The sequence below is a fragment of the Kryptolebias marmoratus genome, linkage group LG5 (genome assembly GCF_001649575.2).
Source record: "Kryptolebias marmoratus isolate JLee-2015 linkage group LG5, ASM164957v2, whole genome shotgun sequence".
Lineage (NCBI taxonomy): Eukaryota > Metazoa > Chordata > Actinopteri > Cyprinodontiformes > Rivulidae > Kryptolebias > Kryptolebias marmoratus.
Window position 1 is genome coordinate 4,217,238 of NC_051434.1, and position 20,559 is coordinate 4,237,796.

The 20,559-nt window shown below is 40.3% G+C and overlaps 1 protein-coding gene across 1 annotated transcript; it reads right to left on the minus strand.

The window, feature by feature from the left end:
- Positions 1–8,288: 8,288 nt before the first annotated feature.
- LOC108246378 (zinc fingers and homeoboxes protein 1) lies at positions 8,289–20,144 on the minus strand. Its single transcript, XM_017433886.3, has 8 exons — positions 19,812–20,144; positions 18,635–19,111; positions 17,855–18,484; positions 16,479–16,605; positions 13,494–14,732; positions 13,230–13,361; positions 11,414–11,856; positions 8,289–10,472 (listed from the first exon to the last, which is right to left on the minus strand). Exons 2-7 carry the CDS (start codon positions 18,997–18,999, stop codon positions 11,422–11,424), a joined length of 2,928 nt encoding a protein of 975 aa, XP_017289375.1. The 5' UTR covers positions 19,000–19,111; positions 19,812–20,144; the 3' UTR covers positions 8,289–10,472; positions 11,414–11,421.
- Between the last annotated feature and the right edge of the window lie 415 nt (positions 20,145–20,559).

The window sequence follows — 20,559 nt, forward strand, 5'->3', positions numbered from 1 at the left end:
TACAGAATAGAAGTCCAGTTGTTTTTGTTTTTTAACTTTTTTTGAATTTACCATGGCCTGGATGACTGAGAATCTACACCAGCATATGGATGAGGATTAGTTATTTTTCACTAACCTTTTCATCACTACTGTACTTTGTGAAACTATCCCTTGTTTTTATATATATGATGTATATCTTTAAACTAAAACACAAATTAGATTTTATTTTTTTATGTTTACAGTAAATAAAGTAAACTTCTCTTTGTGTTAATCAGTTGCCAGATACATTTTCTGGCGTAGAAACCTGTCCGGTGTCCTTGTCTGCACTTAAATCATGTCTTCAAACTTTTGAATTTCAGGGTGGAGCGAACACAGAAGGATGTGGCGGCCGATCTGTGAGCTGACGCTGGTGAATTATTCCTAATGTTGGAGAGATGATCAGCAAACGGAGGAGGAGGAGGAGGCCTGCAGCGCTCTGACAGGTAACAGTGAGTGTGCCGGGGAAATAAATGTTGTCTAATTTGCACTTTTTTTTACCCTTTTTGACTGAATATAATTAGGTGTGATGACTGCTAGCTGGTTGTCTTCTACGGTTTCAGGTTTATATTGTGTTCTGACTTTTTAAAATATTAGATACTGTATTATTTTTTTTTTAAAAAAGACAAAGCAAAATAAAAATTACAGGATTATAAATGACAGCTGCTTCCTGCTGTTACAGGCAGTGAAGCTAAAAGCACAGATGTTTTTAGATCCAACAGTTAAAGAAAATGAATGAAGTCCTCATTTAGTACAATGCAAACAGAGAACACAAGACAAATTCAAAACCTTTCAGGTCTGACAATAAAAACTGCAGCTTCATTCCCAGATAAACAGCTAACAGAGACAGAAGTGGAGTTTCTGTAAAGTGACTGTTTTTCTGCAGAACAGTCGATTTTATCGACATCAAGTCCGAGTTAAAGCAAACCGGCCCAAGTGAGAGGATTTATTTAAAGTCACCATGCTGTTTGATGAGGGGTTTCTTTACAGATTCCATTCAATTTTTTTATTTGGTGCATCAAAACGGTCAATTTTTTTATATAGATCCATAAAAATCCAGGTCCTCTGGGGCTGCCTGAGAAAGAGAAGCTTATTTAGCAGGTAAACAGGACTTACCTCTAAATAAATCCAAGACCAATTTGTTTCTGGCTTAAAATATCATACAAGTACAATAATTCTGCCTTAGAGGTCATGTTAGTTGAATCTTGATGCAGCAGATTTTTGTTGACTCATCATTTTGTGACAAGTTGAAGAGAACTCGTTGAACTGTTGATTCTTCTGTGGACATTAGACGACCTGACATCATTTCCTCTTTCTCCTCCTAAATTCCTGCTCCTTAAAGTCTTTAGAGGCACATTTTTTAAATTTCTGGCACCAACTGTTTGCTCAAACAAAACCAGAGGAAAATGTTTATTTTCTGCAGAGCTGTTCTAAACCCTGAGCAGCGTTTTCCATGTGATTAACCTTTAAACTCATAAATCTGTCTCAAATCAGCCTCCTCGGACCATATTTTATATGCTGCTACCTGAAGCAATCGTTAAATAAATTCTTTAGTTAATAAGACGTCATAATAAATGTGAGCCCATCCAAACCTCCAGGTGTTTATTGTAATTTATTATCAGAAAGGGCAGGAAAAGTATAGCGAGAGCTAACATTTAGGAGATTATTTATGTTGAAATTCAATTTTTTTGTCAAGCTGATTTTTCTTTTGCTTTCTTTACCTCTAGGTATGTAAAGTCTCCTTTTTGTCATTTATTAACAACTGCTGCCAAAGGCAGAGCAATAATGTTTTTTGTCCGTGTGTGTGTGTGTGTGTGTGTGTGTACGTACCATTAGCAAAATATCTCATGAATCACTGAATGGATTTGAGTGAAACCTTCGTAAAGTAATCAATGGAAACACATCTACAACTGATTAACTTTTGGAGTCAATCCAAAACAAGATGGCCACCACAGCCAGCTGATTTCAGCCAACAGAAAAATGACTAAACTCAATCCATTTTACAGATATTGAGCTCAAAGTTTAGTGTGGTAGTAACTGAGAGTCATCCCCAACGCATGTTTTGAGGGCGACACAATGTGCAACATCTTTGCCTAAAACTTTGGCACTAACTGTTGGAGTCAATCCTGTTTGTCTGTTAGCAAAATATTTTATGAACCACTGGACTGATTTTAATTAAACTCTCAGAAAGAAATCATAAAATGTGCATCTGCAGCTGATTAACAGCTGGAGGAAACTTAATTCAAGATGGCTGCCACAGCTAGTCTACCTTATCTTACACAAAAGTGACTATAACTCAGTGAATTTTACATACATTAAGCTAAAACCTGGAGTAGTAGTAGCTGAGAGTCATAACACATACGCCAAGTGTTAACAATTCACAGAGGATTTCACATGAAGTTATAACGTCTTTGATCAAAGAGTTAAAACTGCATCATTTCTCAACATAAGATGATCTTAATCTAAAACTCTGGCATCAAAGGCAGCAGGCAACGTGAATGTCTTGGAGGAATGCTGAGCCTTTAATTTGTTTTGGTTTCTTTACCTCTAGGCCTGTAAAGTCTCATTTTGTTCCGTTTATTGTAAACGTATAAAAGTACCTGCAGCCGCTCTTTTCTTAACTCCGTTCTGTTTTCCCCAGAGGCGTTTCTAAGACCGCAGCCCGAATTCGTCTGTGTTTTTTCATAATTGAAATGGAAAAAGTGCAGAAATGACTGAGTGGGTGACTAAGCTGCCAGAATCAGAAGCGTGGAGATGGATCTGCAGTCACTCATTCAGTCACACGGTGACCCGGGGTATGTAGGGCGATGCTCCGGGGGCACGAACTGCAGATGTGTGGAGGGAGGGGGGTGTACGTGGAAGGATATAGGAAGAGAAAGCGAGAAGGGAGGGATGGGGTTTAGATGGAGGAGGGGGAGGTGAAGCGAGGAGAGGTGTCCTCTGGATGACCCACGCAGCACCAGACAGCCTTGGCCTTCCTCTTCCCACTCCTCTCCTCGCTCGCTCGCTCGCTCGCTCTTTGCTGCGTAATCAGCTGAAAAAAGAAAAGCAAAAACAAAAGGGATAAAAAGAAAATGTGCGCCTGCACTCTAAAAATCCTCTCAGAGCAGTAAGTCGATCCCAAAGTTCCTTCAAACGTTGCTTTTGTAGCTCTGAACCCAAACACATTTCATCAAGTCTCTGACCAGATGATTAAACAACACGCTTTATTTTTATGATTCATTCTACAGCTAGATACATTTAGAAATTGTTTTTTAAATTAGTTGATATTTATTGCTTTTTTTTTAAGTGAAAACAGTCTGATACATAATAATGTTTATATCCATCCTCACATTTATCAGAAGAACAGTGTGAACACCTGGAAGGCTGCTGTGAACCACAGGAAACAATATCACAATCATCTGTGTGTTTAATCTATCATTTCAGAGTAAACAGGACAACTTAAAGCAAACATATTAAAGCTCTCTTAACCCAAAGTTGACACCATTCCCTCAGATCAAACCTCCGTGAAAAGATTTGGTCAAAATGAAATAAAATTAAAGGCCTATCATTTCTTGAAAGATCAGATTTTGCCCGCCGCCTTTCATTCCAGAGTTTGACTAAAATCATCTGATGTTAAGAAATTTATGGCATTGTAGCTGTTTTGGTCACACCTTGTAAATAACAGATGAGAACAATCAGGAAATGTCTAAGCTGCTTTTTATAAATTCCACTAAATATTTGTGCTGAAACATTTACGGATACAGATGTAGATGAAAAAGTTGGTACACTGAAACAAAGCTTCATTTCTCATTAAGTGATTCAGTTTAAATGAATTATCTGATGTACATATCTGCATTAGTAGTGAAGAGTAAACAAAAACAACTGGGAAAAGAATTGATTTGTTGTTTATTTTACAAAGATGCTTAAATCAGTTTGAGCAGGTTTATTGGACTTTTTAAAGAGATTATTAATCTTTGCATTATGTTCATGTTTCAAGTTGTTTGACATTAATTAGTATCACAGGTGTCTTCAAGCTTTTCATCAGACGTTCAGCCTACTTAAAGAGAACAAACATGGCGCTGTGTAGGTTGGTATTGTTGTGTGTGCCACACTGAACAAGGAGCAGAGAAGACGAAGGAGAGCTGAGGAGCTCAGATAGAAAATGATAAATATCTTTATCTCCATCAGCATCATGTTCCTCTGACCACAGTTACCATGAGTATTAAAAATAAGGTTGCTGGAACTGTAGCCAACCTCCCAGGATGCGGACGCAAGAGGAAATGCAACCCCAGGTTGATCAGACTCAAAGTGCAGATGGTAAAAAAAGAGCCACAACGGGCTCCATGTAAGAAAACCCAGCAGGGCCCCCTCTGTGGGCAGAACAACACAAAAAGGCCAGACAGGACTGTGCCTGTTGACTGATGGGACTGATGAGACAAAACTGGATCTAGTTGTTGTGTTTTCATGATTATTGTAGAAAGATGCCAACAAACTTACCCACACTTATAAATGTGGAAAAGAACCGACAAAGGTTCAAAACAGAACCAGTTGTCTGCAAACTTTTGGAGAGTACGTGTTGTTGGAGTGAATTAAAACATGAGATTTAGTCCTCATCAGCCAGCTGTATAGATTGAATTGTGTGTGTGTGTGTGTGTGTTTGACTGCAGAAGTAGGTCAGTAGTGAAAATGTTCTCGGCTGTCCTTGTGCGGCCTCTGTTCGGCCCATCTCGCCACCCGTGTCAACTCCAGTTTTGTCCTCCTCATCCCTCTGCCCTCCACCTCCTCCTCTCTTCCTTTCTCTCAGCTCTGATTGGNGGGGGGGGGGGGGGGTAGGTCCCACTTAGGTCTTGTGCAGATTAACCCTTAAGTCGTCGTCTCTCATTTCCCACTCTCATAGTTTTCTTTCCATAATTCTAAAATAATTCAACTTTATCACCTGCAGAACTTCTGGCCTGCCTGGGTTTTCAAAGCAGACCATTTGCGGCGTGTAACTGGCGGTTTTCTGCTGGGTTTCTTTTTTTCTTTTTTTTCTTTTTAAGGCGATCCATTGCCACAAAATGGGGCAGCGCTCAGTTGTGTGACTAAGGACATGAATCAGCCGTTTCCCCCTAATGTGTCAATTACTTAATGCCAAACCCCCCCTCCACAAAAAGAAGAAACTGAGGTTGAAAAAAAAAAAAAAACCTCACAGAGGCATCAGTTTGCAACAACTCATCTTCCAGTAAGGCAGCATAATTCCCAGATTTGTGAACAAATGGTGTATTACCTAACCTCAGCCAGATTTACATGATTTACAGTAGAGCAGGGAGAGCGATCATATGTGAGTCCACACTGCCACCTGCTGGAAATCAGGAAAAAAAAACCTCTCATTTCACCACACAGATGTGCCAAAAAAAAAAACCAACATGGCCCCCCAAACCGCTTATGGTAACCCTGTGCACAAATTCACCCTGAAACAGGCCGGAGGTGGACAAAAGCAAAACTAGAGGGAGTTTGTTGAAGCTGAAGCAGCTGAGGAGAACAAACTGGGAGCCGTTTGATTCTGGAGAAAACAGCAAGCTGCCTGAACTGGTTAAACTGGTTTCTATGGTGCTTTTGGTTTCTATGGCATTTCTCCAGGCACATTTTGGCAAAGGCGGTGAATACCTTGAATGATTCAGGCGGGTCAAAACAGTGCAGAGAAGCTGCACTGAAGGAACGAAGCAGCTGCTGTTTACAAGGGGGAAAAAAGAGCAGCTGAAGTAAAAGAGAAAAATGGTTTTAACAAAATGTTTTTTCAGAAAACTTTTTGCACCAAAAAAAAAAAAAAAACAATTCTTCAACATCTGCAAAAAACAGATGCTACAAAACAAAACCGTGTAACTACAACTTGTTTGAATCTGAAGGAGAGCAGATGTGGAATTACTCGAATGTCAAATCTGCTCCGATCTGCTAGAACACTTTCACCACCTTCCAGCCGGGAAAACCTAAACTTCAAGTTCCAGGCGCTCAGCCGTCATTGTGGTCATAATGTTGTGGCTAAACAGTTTTAGGTGTAAATGTTAAACCCTGAGGAGACCCTGACCCTAGCCCTGAGCCAAAAGGCCCTAACTCCTTAAACCCTGAGGAGACCCTGACCCTAGCCCTGAGCCAAAAGGCCCTAACCCCTTCAACTCCTGTCTGACCTTTACTTCCAAACAAAAACCCTCCACACAAAAAAAATACAATTAGCATTTGTAAGTTCTAAGAAGCACAAGGTAAATTTCACAAATCTCCTCTGGAGGACACACAGACTTAGAGACAGATCTAATTTATCTTCTATGATTAATGCAACAAATAATTCTTCTTGGCTGTCAGCTGACCTTATAACCCACTGAAACGGGTGTAACTCCATCAGCTTCACAGATACTGACCTGACATCTGGTGTGGTGGTAGCTGACACTGATCCCCAACGCGTACTCTGAGCACGCCCAGATCGTACGAGATCTTTGTTTTCATACTTTGCTATCAACTATTTGAAGCCAAAACTGTCTGTTAGCAAAATATTTTACGAACCACAGGATGGATTTTAATGAAACTTTCAGGAACAAATCATTGGATGCACATTTAGAAATGATTAAATCTTGGAGCCAATCTAATTCAAGATGGCTGCTACAGCTAATCGTCATTAACCAACACAAAAAGGGCTATAACTCAGTTAATTATCCAGATATTGAGCTAAAAGCTGATGTTGTAGCTGACAGTCATCCACAACACACCAAAGCAGTTATAACTTTGTGGTTTCTCAACATAAATCTTAAAGGCAGCAGACAATATTCTAGTTCTTTAATAATAATAAATTATCTTTAACCATTTTTAAAGTATTTTTTTCCTAGCAGTTTTAAAGTGTGACGTAAGTTTTGGCAAAAACTTGATTATCAAGTTTCTGTTCATCATTTATTTTTGGACAAGCCTCTTGTTTTAGTTTATCAAGGAGTCCTATTCTTTAAGCTGTACTAACTTTTATGTTTTTTTTTACTGAATATATGCTCCTGTTTTTCAGCTCTCAGGAGCCCGTCTGTAAATCCAACCCTGGCTTCAGATCAGCGGAGGGGGTCGTGTGACCCGTCCTCTCTGCCCTCGCCATGAATCGCTCGCTGTGAGGAAACCTTCAGGTAATTTAACTTAAATCACACGTTGATGAAAAACAACTTCCTACATTTACTCCAACAATCTAACAACGCTGAGTTTTAAAGATATTTTTGATGCTTGAACAGATTCCCAACAAAAGTTTTAGATGATTTCCTTTCACAGCCTGAAAAATCTCAAAGACTACAAAAAGTTAAAGCTTAGAAATGAAGCAATAATCACCTTAAAACCACTCTGTGGAAAAACCCAACCCTTAATGCCAGAAGATACAGAACAATGCTGAGCAGCTTTGACTTATCATGAATTAGCCATCATATTTTTAATCATGGGATCACTGATGAAGTTCTGTTATCCTGTAAAATAACTTTAGGTCACAGTATCGTTCTGTGTGATGTTCTCTGGGTTTACATGACCGTTACTATGGTTACGAACAAAACATCTGAAATTTTCTTCTTAAAGCCTTTTTTACCCAAAGCAGAACCTCACTTCAGGGTTTTAGATGCTTTTTTTAAAGCTTTTTTTTCTGAAATCTAATATATTATTAGTATTTACAATGTTAAAAATGAATAATTTCCTCAGAGAGGGACTTTGGCGTGTTTGAAAAACTGTTAGTTTTATAAAACCAGTGCAAGAAGAGGATAATAGAAATGAAAAGTCCAAAGAAAACTAAAGTGATCAGAGGAAAACATAGTTTTTCATTTTGTTTTTAACGACTATAAATTCTGCCGTGATTAAGATGCTTTTTATTAAAATCTAGTTGGTTGCTAAGCTTGAAATTACCACAATTTAACTATCATTAAAGAATCCACTGAATAAATAAATTTTATATATATATAAAATGAATTTTTTTTTAATTATCCTAACAGCTCAAGGCCAGATCCATAAAACATTAGTTGTCTGTCTAAAACTTACATTCTTTAATAAAATGTATAAAGCTGTGGGTTCTTTCAGTTTTCTTCTGTAAATAATTACTGCATTCAACATCTGGACTTCCCGTCGCGTCTTTAGCTGTGAGTTGTTGTAAACAACCATCTTATTCATCATTTACATGATGAAGTAACGTCTGAACCACAAGTAAACAAACGTGTCATTCAAAACAAAAATAGAGTAAAATGTAGAATAAAACAAACATGAGCTCATTAAAAAGAAGAAATTCAGACTGAACTCAGGCTCAAAAACCAAACTTGTTTTCGCTTTTTATTATTTTTGCTTGCAGACAAAAAATAAAACAAAACAAAACAAACAAATCCATGAAAGTTCAGGTATAATAAATAAATTAACTACTAAAACCCATTGGCTATTAAAGCAAGTGGCAGAATGAGAGAAAGGCGTTAAAACGACGGCGCTCGTGGGAGGATCCGGCCGGTGCTGCTTTCAGTCCGACAGCGCTCTACCTGCTGAGGTGCGTGCATAAATCCTGATCCAGTCCTACAGTTCAGTAAAAACAGGAAGAGACAGAGCAGAGTAAAGCAAAGTAAAACTTCCCCCCCATATATGAAAAGTTTAAAAAGTTAAAAACAAAAAAAAACTTAGCCAAGTGCTTCTGTTTTCTGTTTTTTGTCCCTAAATTATCTGCGATTCATGTGGACAACCTGAATGATTCACCCGTATTTGAGCAAATAAATGCACTAATAACTAAGTTTTTTGTTTATTTTTCTTTAAAGTTATTCACCTATTGAAACACGTCGCCATCTTAAAGACATATTTACCATCCTGTACTCGTATTTTCATGCATACAGTACTGAGTTCTTTAGTTAAGAACTGCGGTGTGTAGAAATGTGACCAGGTATCTGACTGAGGTAAAGTTGCTTGTTTCCTGAAGTAAAACAGACAAAGTCTTTGTGTTGTTGAGTATTTTTCTTGAACATAAACAGGCAGGTTTAGGGTTCAAATCTCTTTTTCGATAAACTTGATGAGAATTAAGCTTGTTTACAAAAACTACGGACCCAAAGAAGAAAGCGTTTTGGATCAGAGAAGATGATCTGCGCCTTAAATATTTAGATTATTTATAGCATTACATGAAGTGTTTTCATTTAATAAACCTGCTATCTTTCTCCAAAACATGTTTGGGAAATTTCAAAAATTTGGGCTATTTTTTTTAAAAATTCCATCTAAAATTGTTTTGTATATCAAATATCAAATATATCGAATTGACTTTACTTTTAATAAAGCGTCTTTTTTTAACAAATCAGAAGTAGAAGCCATCCTCAAATGTAGAATATAAAAAGTTGGCACAAATATCAGAAAAAAAAGACAAAATAGCAATTTTAAACATTTATTTAAAGTCCTTTTAAATAGCTTATCTAATGAAATTATTTCTTGCTTTTTCAAAGAACCTGAAGAAATAGTTTAGTCTCCTGTCCCCAGATTCTGCTGTAAATACGGTTTCTAACATTAGCTCGTGTCGCCTAATTGTTTCTTTGTATAGTCTAAAAAAATGAAAAATTAAAAACAAAATTTTGGTGAATTTGTGACAGCATCACTTATAATTATTTAGCAGACTCATTTTTGGTTCCATTATGATAATTTATGTAATTTTTTTTCCCTTTTTATTGATTTTGTTCAGCTGAGATTATGTCACGCTCCTCGTTTCGCTTCAGATATTTGATTTCGTTGAAACTGAATGGACCCAAACACCTGCAAACATGACAAATACAACCGTTTTCAAGAGATTTCATGACAGTATAATGGATTCAATTTGCATTAAAATAAATGTTTTTTTAGGACTGTAACAATCACTTGAAAAAACAAAAAATACAAATAGTTTTAAACATTGAAATCCATTCCAGACTTATTTTTTTTCTGCTCTTAAAACAAACTCATAAACAGAATGGCACTAAATTTGCATTGCTTGACAGAAAAGTGAGGTTTTAAAAAAATGTTTTCCATAATGGGTTTGAGGAGATTTTCTTTAAAAAATGTTTCATAGTTCTTTAATGAGTCAGCAAAACAAAGACAATCATGCAAGGTCCCATCTCTTTAGAAATGTTTAGGATTCTTGTTTTTCTTTATACAAATGTTTCTTTTGTTTTTCTGAGTAGAAAGGATTCATAAAGGGCTACGAGAAAAGCCCAGCCATTTTCACAAAAAGAGAAAAGCAAGCTTGGAGCAGTGCAGGAACTTCCACTCGTTTCGTCCTGTTTGGTTGGTCCCCACCGTTCGTCAGGCAGAACAAACGCTTTAAACGCCTCCATCTCAGTGATTTTCAGCTGCATCGTGACCCGAAGTTTGTTTTCAAAGGCACAAACTCGTTAGACGTTGTAAGATCTGAGCTTCCTGCCGCCGCCGGGTCCCGACCCGCCAGCTGAGAAACACTGATGGGTTTCCTCTTCTGTGCCGACTCCACAATGGGGGAAGCAACAGTAAATCTGTGCAATGAACAATTTAAAACAAATCAGCACAGAGAACAGAAAAAGCTGCACTCAATGCTGAAGGCAGTATCTCACTGAGCCGTGACCTTCAGCTGCGGTCTTACTGACTCGGTGTTTGTGACCAAGTGACCAGCGAGTCGTGTGGACGCGGTCAGAGCCGACAGTCTTTGAAACTCATGGCTTGTTTTTGTGTGCAGGGCTGGAAAAACTGCATTCCTCACATTTGCCTCGGATGTTTTCTGTCAAAGCAGAGCTCCTGTGTCGGCGTCAAAATCCAGCTGAAGCGCTCCTGAGGTGAGTTGGAAACTTTGTGACTATATTAAGTGGAAAGTCGTCTCCCAAATTTCTTAAACATGTTCAAAACTCAGGCGACGGGGCAGCGTTCCTCTGGGATTCAGGTGACGTTCAGAACCTGAAGCTCAGCTCAGTGAGGTACCACCTTCAACAATCAGCTTTCTGAGAACAACAGAAGCGCCGACTAACAGTAAAGTAACACAGAACTGATTTAAACATGTGGACAAACTTTAGGAACAAACCAGAACCATCAGCCTCTCACGTTAAAGTCAAATGGACCCAAACATAACATGTAACATTTGAACAACATACATTTATACATACCTGATGGTATTTGATTTATCACTGAAGCTTAGGTAAACTACAGATGATTGAATAATTTGCTGTGGACCAAATTTTGACTCAACAACCTGAAGCTGATGGTTATTTGTGGTTCCACTCACTTAAATGTAACTTTAAAGTCAACAACTGTTTTTTTGCTATTTTCACTACATTTAAGACCTTTAAAAAGAGAATTTGGTGACAGAAAGTCAATCCTTTTTTTACTCTCACAGAATCATTGTCCTCTTAGTCAGACCCAAAACATTCCTGGAAATGTGACTGAACATTGACTTTTACTGTTTCAGCTGCAGAAACTCCCTCACCTGTCTGTTCATGTCTGCTCCTCGGCTTGAGGCTGTGATTGGCTGCCACCTTCAGATTCCTCCTGGATCGCTTCATTATCATCCTGCTCTTCCTCCTCCTCCTCCTCCTCAGGCTCCTCCTTCTTTCCATCCCCAGCGCAGTCGTTATCTGACGCCGCCTCTCCTTGTTCTCTCACCTCCATTTCTCCTTCACTGTCTGCACACTCTGCTGTCGCCACTTCCTCCTCCTCTTCCTCCTCCTCGTCGTCTCCCTCCCCCTCCTCGGCCTCGTCCTCGCTGAAGGCCTCCTTGCCCTCCTCCACCTTTCTGGCGGTCTCAGAGAACCAGTCTCTCACCTGCTCGTAACTCATCTTGGACTTTGCCACCAGGTCGTCCAGGTCTCTCTCGCTCAGGGCTCTGTGCTTGAGGTAGTATTCCTTTAGAAACATCTTCCCCGACTTCACCTGGAAGAGAACGGCAGCACGGACATGTTGAAAATGTGGTAAAGTCAAATATGACTGCAGCTTTAAGGCAGTGGGGTCTGGTTCTGGTCCTGGATGTTTTAGATGCTTCTCTGTCCTTCAGCAGGTCTTAAAGTTCAGCAGAAGCCTGTTAATCACTCATTTATTCAAATCAGGTCTGTCACAGCAGAGAAACACCTAAAACATGCAGGACGATGGCCCTCCAGGACCAGGACTGGACACAACTGATTTAATGGTACTCATTGCAAAGTCATAAAGACTGCTTAAAAAAAAATCTTAAGTGACAAACAAACTCTGCACAATATTTTCCTCATGTTGATGTTAAGAAATTTTAAGCCAAATTTGTGAGCAGCTGCCAGCTACCATGTGTTGGTTAACTTTGGAAACAGTTTAAAATGCAAATAAATTACTAATTAATAGTGGAAAGCAAAAATGAGTCATTTAATAGTTCAGAAAATATATTCAGATTTAGCGTATTGATGATAGAACATGACCCCCTGCTCTCCCTACGTGGAACTGTTTGCTGCTCTTGTAAACTTCGGTCCTGATTCGGTGAACCTGGAACTGAATCAAGACCGACTTCTGAAGAATCGCACACCGCTAACAGCCAGCCTAATGCAGGTCAATCACGTGACTCAAGCTTCCATGTGGTTTTCGATGCACTGCTTTGTATACTGAGCGTGGAGCCACAGTCCAGAATTGCATATCAGCACATCTGGAAAACTACTGGAGTAAACTCTTTAACTGCATCATTTGATGCAGTTAAAGATAACAATTTTTACATCTGATTTCATAGTTTGCAATGAGTACCTTTAAAGCAACCTTATTATAAAGAGACTTTGTATCATATTAGTTAATACTCAGCAGTACTTTTAGAAATCATCAGTAGTTTTGTTCAGTGTCCAAACGACTAGAAAACCAACAATCCAGCTACAGACAGAACAGTGAAAATCCTAATGTTCATTTAATGTTGTCCAAATTCCAAAAAAAGAAACAAAAATGTAAATGAGACAGTTTAGAGACACTGTAGAGCACAGCAGAACTGTTAGAACGAGTCGGGCTAAAAAGAGAGATTTCTTTTTATCATGATTAGACATCACAATGTAGAGGAAAAAATCATTAGGAACTATTTGCTTCTAAAGATTAGCTTGACTCTTGAAACACATGACTCGATACCTGAGCAATGAGGAAGAACTCACCGCTGTTGTTTTTGACCCACCAACCAACCAAATCTGTGGCTCTTTGATTTAACATCGCTCCAGTTAATGCTTTCAATAGTAGCTTCACAATAAAACGAATGCTGCCAAATCTGATATTCACAAGCAGCGGTTAAGTTGAGTTAAATGAACACAGACCTTGATGACGCTGACGCCCTCTTGTGGAGAACGCTTGCAGGGATGAGGACGGCGCGGCCTCCTGGACCAACCATGGAAACGCTTCCTGGACTTCTTCTGGCTCTTTGTCCCACCGTTCAGCGCCTCGTCCACCTTAAAGCCGACAGAAACTTTCAGTCAGAGTGCCTTAAAGAGGTACAAATATTATGACTTCTGGTTTTGGTACTGATACTGCAGAACACTAAGTAGAAAAAGGACTTTGAGATGTAATTTGAATTTGTGCACCTTGCCACTCTGGTAGAGGTAGTACCACTTCAGGTTGCTGTTCTTGCAGGCGTAGCGGGTGTCTCCGAACCAGTTGACGATGTACGTCCTCGGCAGGCCGCTGTCCTCTGCCATCTGATCGTACTCCTCGGAAGTTGGCCACTGCGAGTGGACAAAGGCCTTCTTCAGAATGTGGAGCTGCTCTGGAGTCTTTTTCAGGATCTTCCTGGTAACGTGGGGAGTGTTCTGTCGCTCCTGTCCAGAGAGTATAGACATCTTGTCCGGATCCCCCTCAGCATCACTGTCTCTTGACTGTGCTGCTAGACACGTTTTCCGTCTCTCCGTGAACCAAGCGTCCACCTCCCGTCTCGTCAGCTTTGTCTCTGTACGCAGCCGACTCAGCTCCTCGTCTGAAGGCTGGTCTGATTTCTGGAAGCTGGCATCTAGAATGAAGAGCTGCTCCGGAGTCTTTTCCTTAAACCTCTGCGGAGTAAAGTCGGGAAAGGCGTGGCGGAATTTGACACGAGGGTCGCTCGTCGACCCCGATGAGCTCGGAGCGTTGGCAGAAGTTGGGGAGGAGTCGCTGGCATCATCACTGGAGTCGATGACAATGGTGGTAGTGGTGGCGGCGGTGATTGTGCTGTTTGTGGGAGTTTCACTGCTGAGGCTTTCATTGAGGATGGCGCTGCTGGTCCTTCCTCGACCTCCTCCCGACGCTCTGGGGGAGGAGGATGAAGTTTCACTCAGAAGCAGGCTGTGGTGATCCTTTGAGTTTCTCTGGTTGTAGCGCGTGTCACTGAACCACTTCTTTATTGCTCGTTTGGAGAGTCTGGTGACCTGCATGAGGCGTGATATCTCCTCCTCTGTGGCAAACTGCCTCCGGCTGTAACTCGCTTTCAGCTCTGCTAGCTGCTCTTTGGACTTCTTCGGCTTTGTTGTTGCTGCATCCAAACTGAGCGACAAACTGGCCGACGAGCCTGACATCTCAGAGTTTGATTCAGACGCTGAAGGTTCGGCAGCTTTGGGCTGGGTACTGGGTACTCCCGCCACCGTCAGGGTGATTGGAGAGGCCACCGGCACGGCGCTGCCATTACCAGCCACCTGAGTGAGGACAAGACCTGGCTGACCAACGATCTGACAGGTCTGAAAGATGGACTGCAGGCCGTTTGTAGCTGCACCGATGTTGGCGGGGATGACGGTGATGGTCTGAGGGACAGTCTGGACTGTTCCGTTAAACTTTTTCCTCCTCGCCTCCTCCACCTGCAAAGAGGAGGAACAAAAAGTTAGAATAAAAGTATGAATTCACTGGTTTGCAGCCACTCTATCTTTAAAAACAAATACAAAGAATGTCATGTGGTTATTGGTAGCAGCAGCCTGGAATGTAAAAAACTAATTGTTTTTGATCTAAATCAAAACAAATTGAGATTTTGCTTTATCATATACATATAACATATATAATGTACGTAAGAACTCCCAGTGGTTTTGGACTTTAGAAGAAGCTCTGTTTAGCTGATTTTAAAGATGAGGCTGTTTGTATGAACTTTGACTTTTAAACTGTGTGCTATTAAAGTGATTACAAATGACACGACGATGTGGAGAGTCTACTGGTGTCTTTCCAATAAAGTCAATAAAACATGACTGGGATGAGTTGGAAGGTGTAGTGTGTGACGCTATGTTTCCCTAAATGTGTTAACTGCTGCTTCCAGAAAATGCTTGAATACACAACTTACCGATGTTTTAATAAAGTATGTCAACCACGTTATTTGACACCAAGCAATAAATTTAGAGGTTTAATATTTCCAAAGATCTCAAATGAGAACAGTTTGAGCGCCGCAGTAAAGTGAACAACTAATTAAACGAAGGTACAAAATGGCCAACAGCTATAACAAGTTATTGCCAATTTAATTTCCAGAAGTTGAGCGCGGAGGAGCTAAAACACAATAAAGTTTAGACACCAACAAGGTCATGTAATCAACAGAGAGATGAGTGAGCTGCAGCAAGGAAAGGATATTTGGTTTAAGATGTATTTTGAAGGCAGTTTATTTCAGTGTCTGGAGTTAATGAAAAACTTTCTGCCCATGTTTGAATTCACAATTACATTTTAGGACTTTCTTTCTCTCAAGTTGAAAGGTTTTGTGAACAGCTCCTTTCTGTAACTTATTTGTTTGGCTGGTAAATCTGATTTCTTTCAGAATGTACTTTAGATCTGAGGACTGCATAAAGGAGGTAAAAAATAAATGAAAACAAAGAAAAGTTTCTTTTTTAACAGTTTTCTGCTTCACGAGGTGGCAAAAAATAAGTTATTCAGTTTAGCCAATCCCACTATCAACAGATTTACTGAAAATTGGTATTTTTCACTTGTCAGTAATTGACAGTGCAGTAATAAGTAATTGTCATAAACATCAATAAATCACATCTTTGAATGTTGCTGTTTGTGACAGTTTCAAAATATAAGAAAAGCTTGATAAAAATCAAGAAATTAATGGGTTGGGTGACTCAACCGGGTCGAGATCTGTAACATTCATCACATTTATGTAAAATTTAGCTTAAAATAACATCTGCTTATTCTGAGCTGATGATGTTCCAGGAACCTGTGCAGCAAGAGCAACAATATTTGACTGAAAGGCCACAAAGGAAGGAAGGAACAGCCTCCTGCTGCATAATCCCGTCACCATAATCCACTTTCAGCTCAGAATATAATGATTCTGACAGCTACAGGTATAAGGAGACAAGCTGAAACTCCTGCTACTACACAAAACTGACACAACAGCTTTGTTATGACATTATGGCATTAGGCTTTTCCCCTGATTTGCATCCTCCATCAGTTCACCGAATCAATGAGAAAATATGATTGTTTTGATAGGTTTGGTAATTCAAATGAAAGCTTTCTGCATCTCACTTGGTCTGATTTTTCAGTCCTAAGCATGAACGAGCTTACACAGCATCACTCACGAGTAAATAAAGTGTAAAACTGCAGCGAGGAACCTCAGTGTTTGTGGTACCAACCTCCTCCGGCGTCCAGCTGACTCCATGTTTGAGCCTCTGAGCAGAAAACCAGACCTTGATCTGCTCCTCGCTGAACTTCGTCTGCGATGACAAACCCACGATCTCCGACACCGACGGATACGGAAACCTGCAGAGAAAAGATGCTTCGTTTAGAGTTCTGACACAGAAAGTTTTAGTTGTAACGGACCCTAACAACATGCTGAATAAGCTCTCAGGTCAAAAAAGGTTTCATGACTTTATGTGCTGCTGTCAGCCTTAATGTTTCTAATCTGTTGTCCCAACTTTTACCTTCTTTTTTGTAAATTACTCTGCATCCTAAAACTTATCAACATAAACTTCATCGAGGCTACATTTAAGCAAGAAAAAAATAAAAATTTACCTTAATCTGAGCCTTAATGTGTGTGTGTTGTTTCATTTATTTTAAGTAATAAATTTGATTTTTGTGATTAATTTTAATACAAACAACACTGTAAATGTGTTTTGTTTCAATAAAAGCTTAAAGGAACAAACAAAACAGCTGTTTTTTTTTCTTTTTTTTTTTTACAGCTGGAGTGTCTAGAGAATTTCAATCTGATAAATGTTTAGATTTACTCTGTGATCAAACATGCTGCACGTTCTTATTATTTTTTTTAGTGACTAAAGTGGTGAACATTATTTTTAAAATGCGGGTAGATCAGTGGACAGTGCCGCGATTTCGTCATGTTGAGGCTGTAGGTTCGAGCTCAGGGCATCTGGCGTAAAATAACGGCCAAAGCGAAAAAATAACAACAAATGTGTTCCCACAGACCATACACTCTAATGTTTTCAAGCAGAAAAGTTTTGTTTTCATTAGTTACTGCAGCATTTTACAATAAAATGCAAACAGGATTATGATAAAAAGACGTTTGCTGATATTTGTGGGATCGAAACATTGAAAGCCACATGGCACAAGTGGATTACGCCTCACATCTCTAATAGCAGAACAGAAGTCCTGTAGCTTTGTTTTTTAATTTTATTTATTTATTTCCTTTGTTCTGTATAACTGAGTAAGTAAAACCAGCAACAGGGGTCAAACTCTGCTTTCTGTAAATATCAGTAATTTAAACAAATCCCTGATGTATGGTATTCTTCTAAAAACTGCATCTGTTTTTCTAACAAATCCACCAAAAGGTAAAACTAGCTATTATTGAAATACTTTTTAGTACAAAGAGACCAAATAAATGTATACAGTATTTGTGAGATGTTTCTAAACCTCTTCAGCAGTATCTGTTGGACTAAAAGTTAAAAAATATGAATAAAATTTCAAATAGGAAACTAAAACATAAAGCACCACAAATGCAGTTCTTAGTTATTCAGATCTCCTAAAATAACTAAAGAAGCGTGAGGGGTGCAGAGACCTGTTGTAAGCGCCGACGAGCAGGACGTTGCTGTCCATGGCAGTGTTGTAGGTGGGGATGCTGCTGATGGGGATCAGGAGCTGAGTCTGAGTGTTCTGCTGGGTTTGCAGGGCTGACAGAACCTGGGCCAGCGTCCCTGGGGGCAGCACGGAGGCACCCCCGCCCGAGCCGCCTTTCACCTGCAGCACGCTGGAGCTGTTCACCACGATGTTTTGAGGCACGGCCTGGACCTGCAGTTGCGTGGAGGCGGGGATGAGGCGAGGAGCGGAGCCAGCGGGGGCCATCAGAGCAGGAGACAGCCTGGGAGGCTCTTCATTGTACTCGTCCTCATCGTCACTTTCCACTTTGATCACATCGTCGTCGTCGTCGACAGTCATTTTATGCGCCGTGACAAATTTCTTGGGCTCTGGTCTGCTCCTGATCCTCATGATGGGCGTCTTGCTGAGGGGGATAGCTTTGCGGGACGACTCCTCCACCTCATCGTCCTCCACTTTGACAAAGCTACCATCAAAAGTGAGGTCGTTGACCGTCTGCTGGAAGATGGTCTCGTTGTTTCGCTTTACCATTGTTCGTGTGAAGTTGTCCTCACCCGGGTGCAGCCGAGCATTGTGGGCCTGAAGTGTGTCGTAGCTAAATGCAAAAAAAAAATCATGGTTAAACAACAAAATATAACATATCAGAATCTAATATTTGCTTATCTACTGCAATTAAATTATAAAATATACAGCTAAGACACTAGTTCACCCTGACCTCAGGGAGGAGACACTGAGATCGTTCTACCTTTTGGTGTGGTAGTCACACTCCATGCAGACATAGGAGGTGTTAATGACGACGTCGGGATGCTCCGTGTCCACATGCATGGTAAACAGGTTGAGCTCTGACGTCTGAAAGCTGCAGTATTTGCACTCGTAGCCCCCTTCTGCCATGTTCAGGTCCAGGTAGGGGTCTGACAGTAGATCCTGTCTGACATCAGCGTCCTCACCTCGCTCCTCTAACAGAGAAGGAACATCAGAAGAAACCACCACCAATCCGTTACTGTCCTCGGGGTCTGTCGTGTCCATGACGTCCTCCATCTCCAGGTCTGAGTCTATGGTCTCTTGGGGAGGAACCATACAGGGAGTGGTGGACTTCCTCCTGCTTGCCATCCTGGGGGTTACTGAGCTTTGTCAAGTAGAGAAGTCAGTTCAAGCTGCCCTGTTGTAAATCCATAAAGAGGGATGCTGTCGTTCGAAATCTTTCATTCGTTGATCTTAAGTCCTGAAGGGAAAGAAAGCAGCAAATGTTTGTGTTAGGACTGACTTCTTGTCATACAGCTGTTTTTATAAATAAAAACACAATTATTAAAGAACAGTTCACACAAATAGCCTAGTTCAGGAGATTCAGAAGGGGTGAACTCAAGAATACAATTTTATCTCTGCTAAACTGGTATAATTGCCATTTTTTCATAGATACTAAATAAATAGAACATATTTGCCTCTGCGATGTGTTAACATCGTGCCTAAATATACTATTTTAAAGTAGTCAGTTAAGTGAAGAAACAGCACTGCTTCATTTTTTAAAAATAATAAATCACCTTTAATATGTAGGGATAGGAAATAAAGAAAGCAAACGCCTCAACCATGACAGTAACTCTAGTATTTCTACATTTGACACTTTCTGCTGGTAAATGCGGGACTTTCACCGCAGCTTGTTGGTCTAAGCCCTGCAAAACATGCACTTCCTGCCGACCACAGGCAGGCAGGAAACACAAAAAAATCATGTTATCTGACACAATAAGCTCCAAATATGACGTCTTTTTCTCTGATAAACACCAGGAGGAACAAAAAACATCCTCCCAGCTAACGTTAGCTGTCTCAACTTATGTGACAAAGAAAGAGCCAAGTCCACAAACAGCGTCCCGGCTGGGAGGCACGCACAGACCCCCGCTGACACCCGGCTGACAGCTCCGTTTGATTACCTGCTGAATCGGCTCCCGTTTATCTGCATGTTGGAACACTTAGCTAGCTGGTAGCTGTTGTGTAGCATCTCTGGGTGACGGTCTGTTGATACGCAGTCTTCCGCCTTTTGCCCAATTTCACCGAGGAGCCCATCTGCCTCAGCCGGACAGCGAGAGCTACTCTAACGGCCGAGCTCGCGCTGACTACCGCCCGTTAGCTGCGGGTTCCGTTAGCCTTGCTTCGGCACGCATTGTCAACACTATTGCTTTGCAACCGAAAAGGACAGTTTCGTGAAAAAAGGCACCGATAGTTCACCGAATCCAACCATTTTTTTGTAGCTATGCTGAAAGCTAGCAATGCCGGAAGAATACATCCGGTTTAAGCATTTCAAAGTAAAACCATTGGCACTTTATCAGAATATTTTTTAAGGAAAACATATACATTAAAGACAACTTTATCATAATAATTAAAGAGGGCGTCTAAAAATATATCTAAGCTTATATAGGAGGGTTTATTAAGTACACTTTACATTAACTACGCTTGTTTCGGAAATACCTTACATTTATTTTGAAGGCAACCGGAAACGTTTCTTTGTGTGACGACTTTAACTGAAACTTTTTCCAGCGTCAGCGTAGACGGTTCATGTACGTCTTTACGTCAAACAAAACGCTGCGCACCAACTTGAGTGGCGTCAGTGTCAGTAGAAAAAAATACACCATGTAAGCTAGATTTTTAATATAGGTCAAAGAGTTTCTGAAAATCTAACAA

What these genes read in the sequence shown, in the direction of transcription:
- LOC108246378 (XM_017433886.3), bottom strand. Translation starts at nt 18,999, where the DNA reads ATGGCAAGCAGGAGGAAGTCCACCACTCCCTGTATGGTTCCTCCCCAA. An exon ending in TGTGACTACCACACCAAAAG is followed by an intron (nt 18,485 to 18,634) that starts GTAGAACGATCT and finishes TTTTGCATTTAG; the next exon opens with CTACGACACACTTCAGGCCC. An exon ending in ACCTCTACCAGAGTGGCAAG is followed by an intron (nt 13,362 to 13,493) that starts GTGCACAAATTC and finishes GTCGGCTTTAAG; the next exon opens with GTGGACGAGGCGCTGAACGG.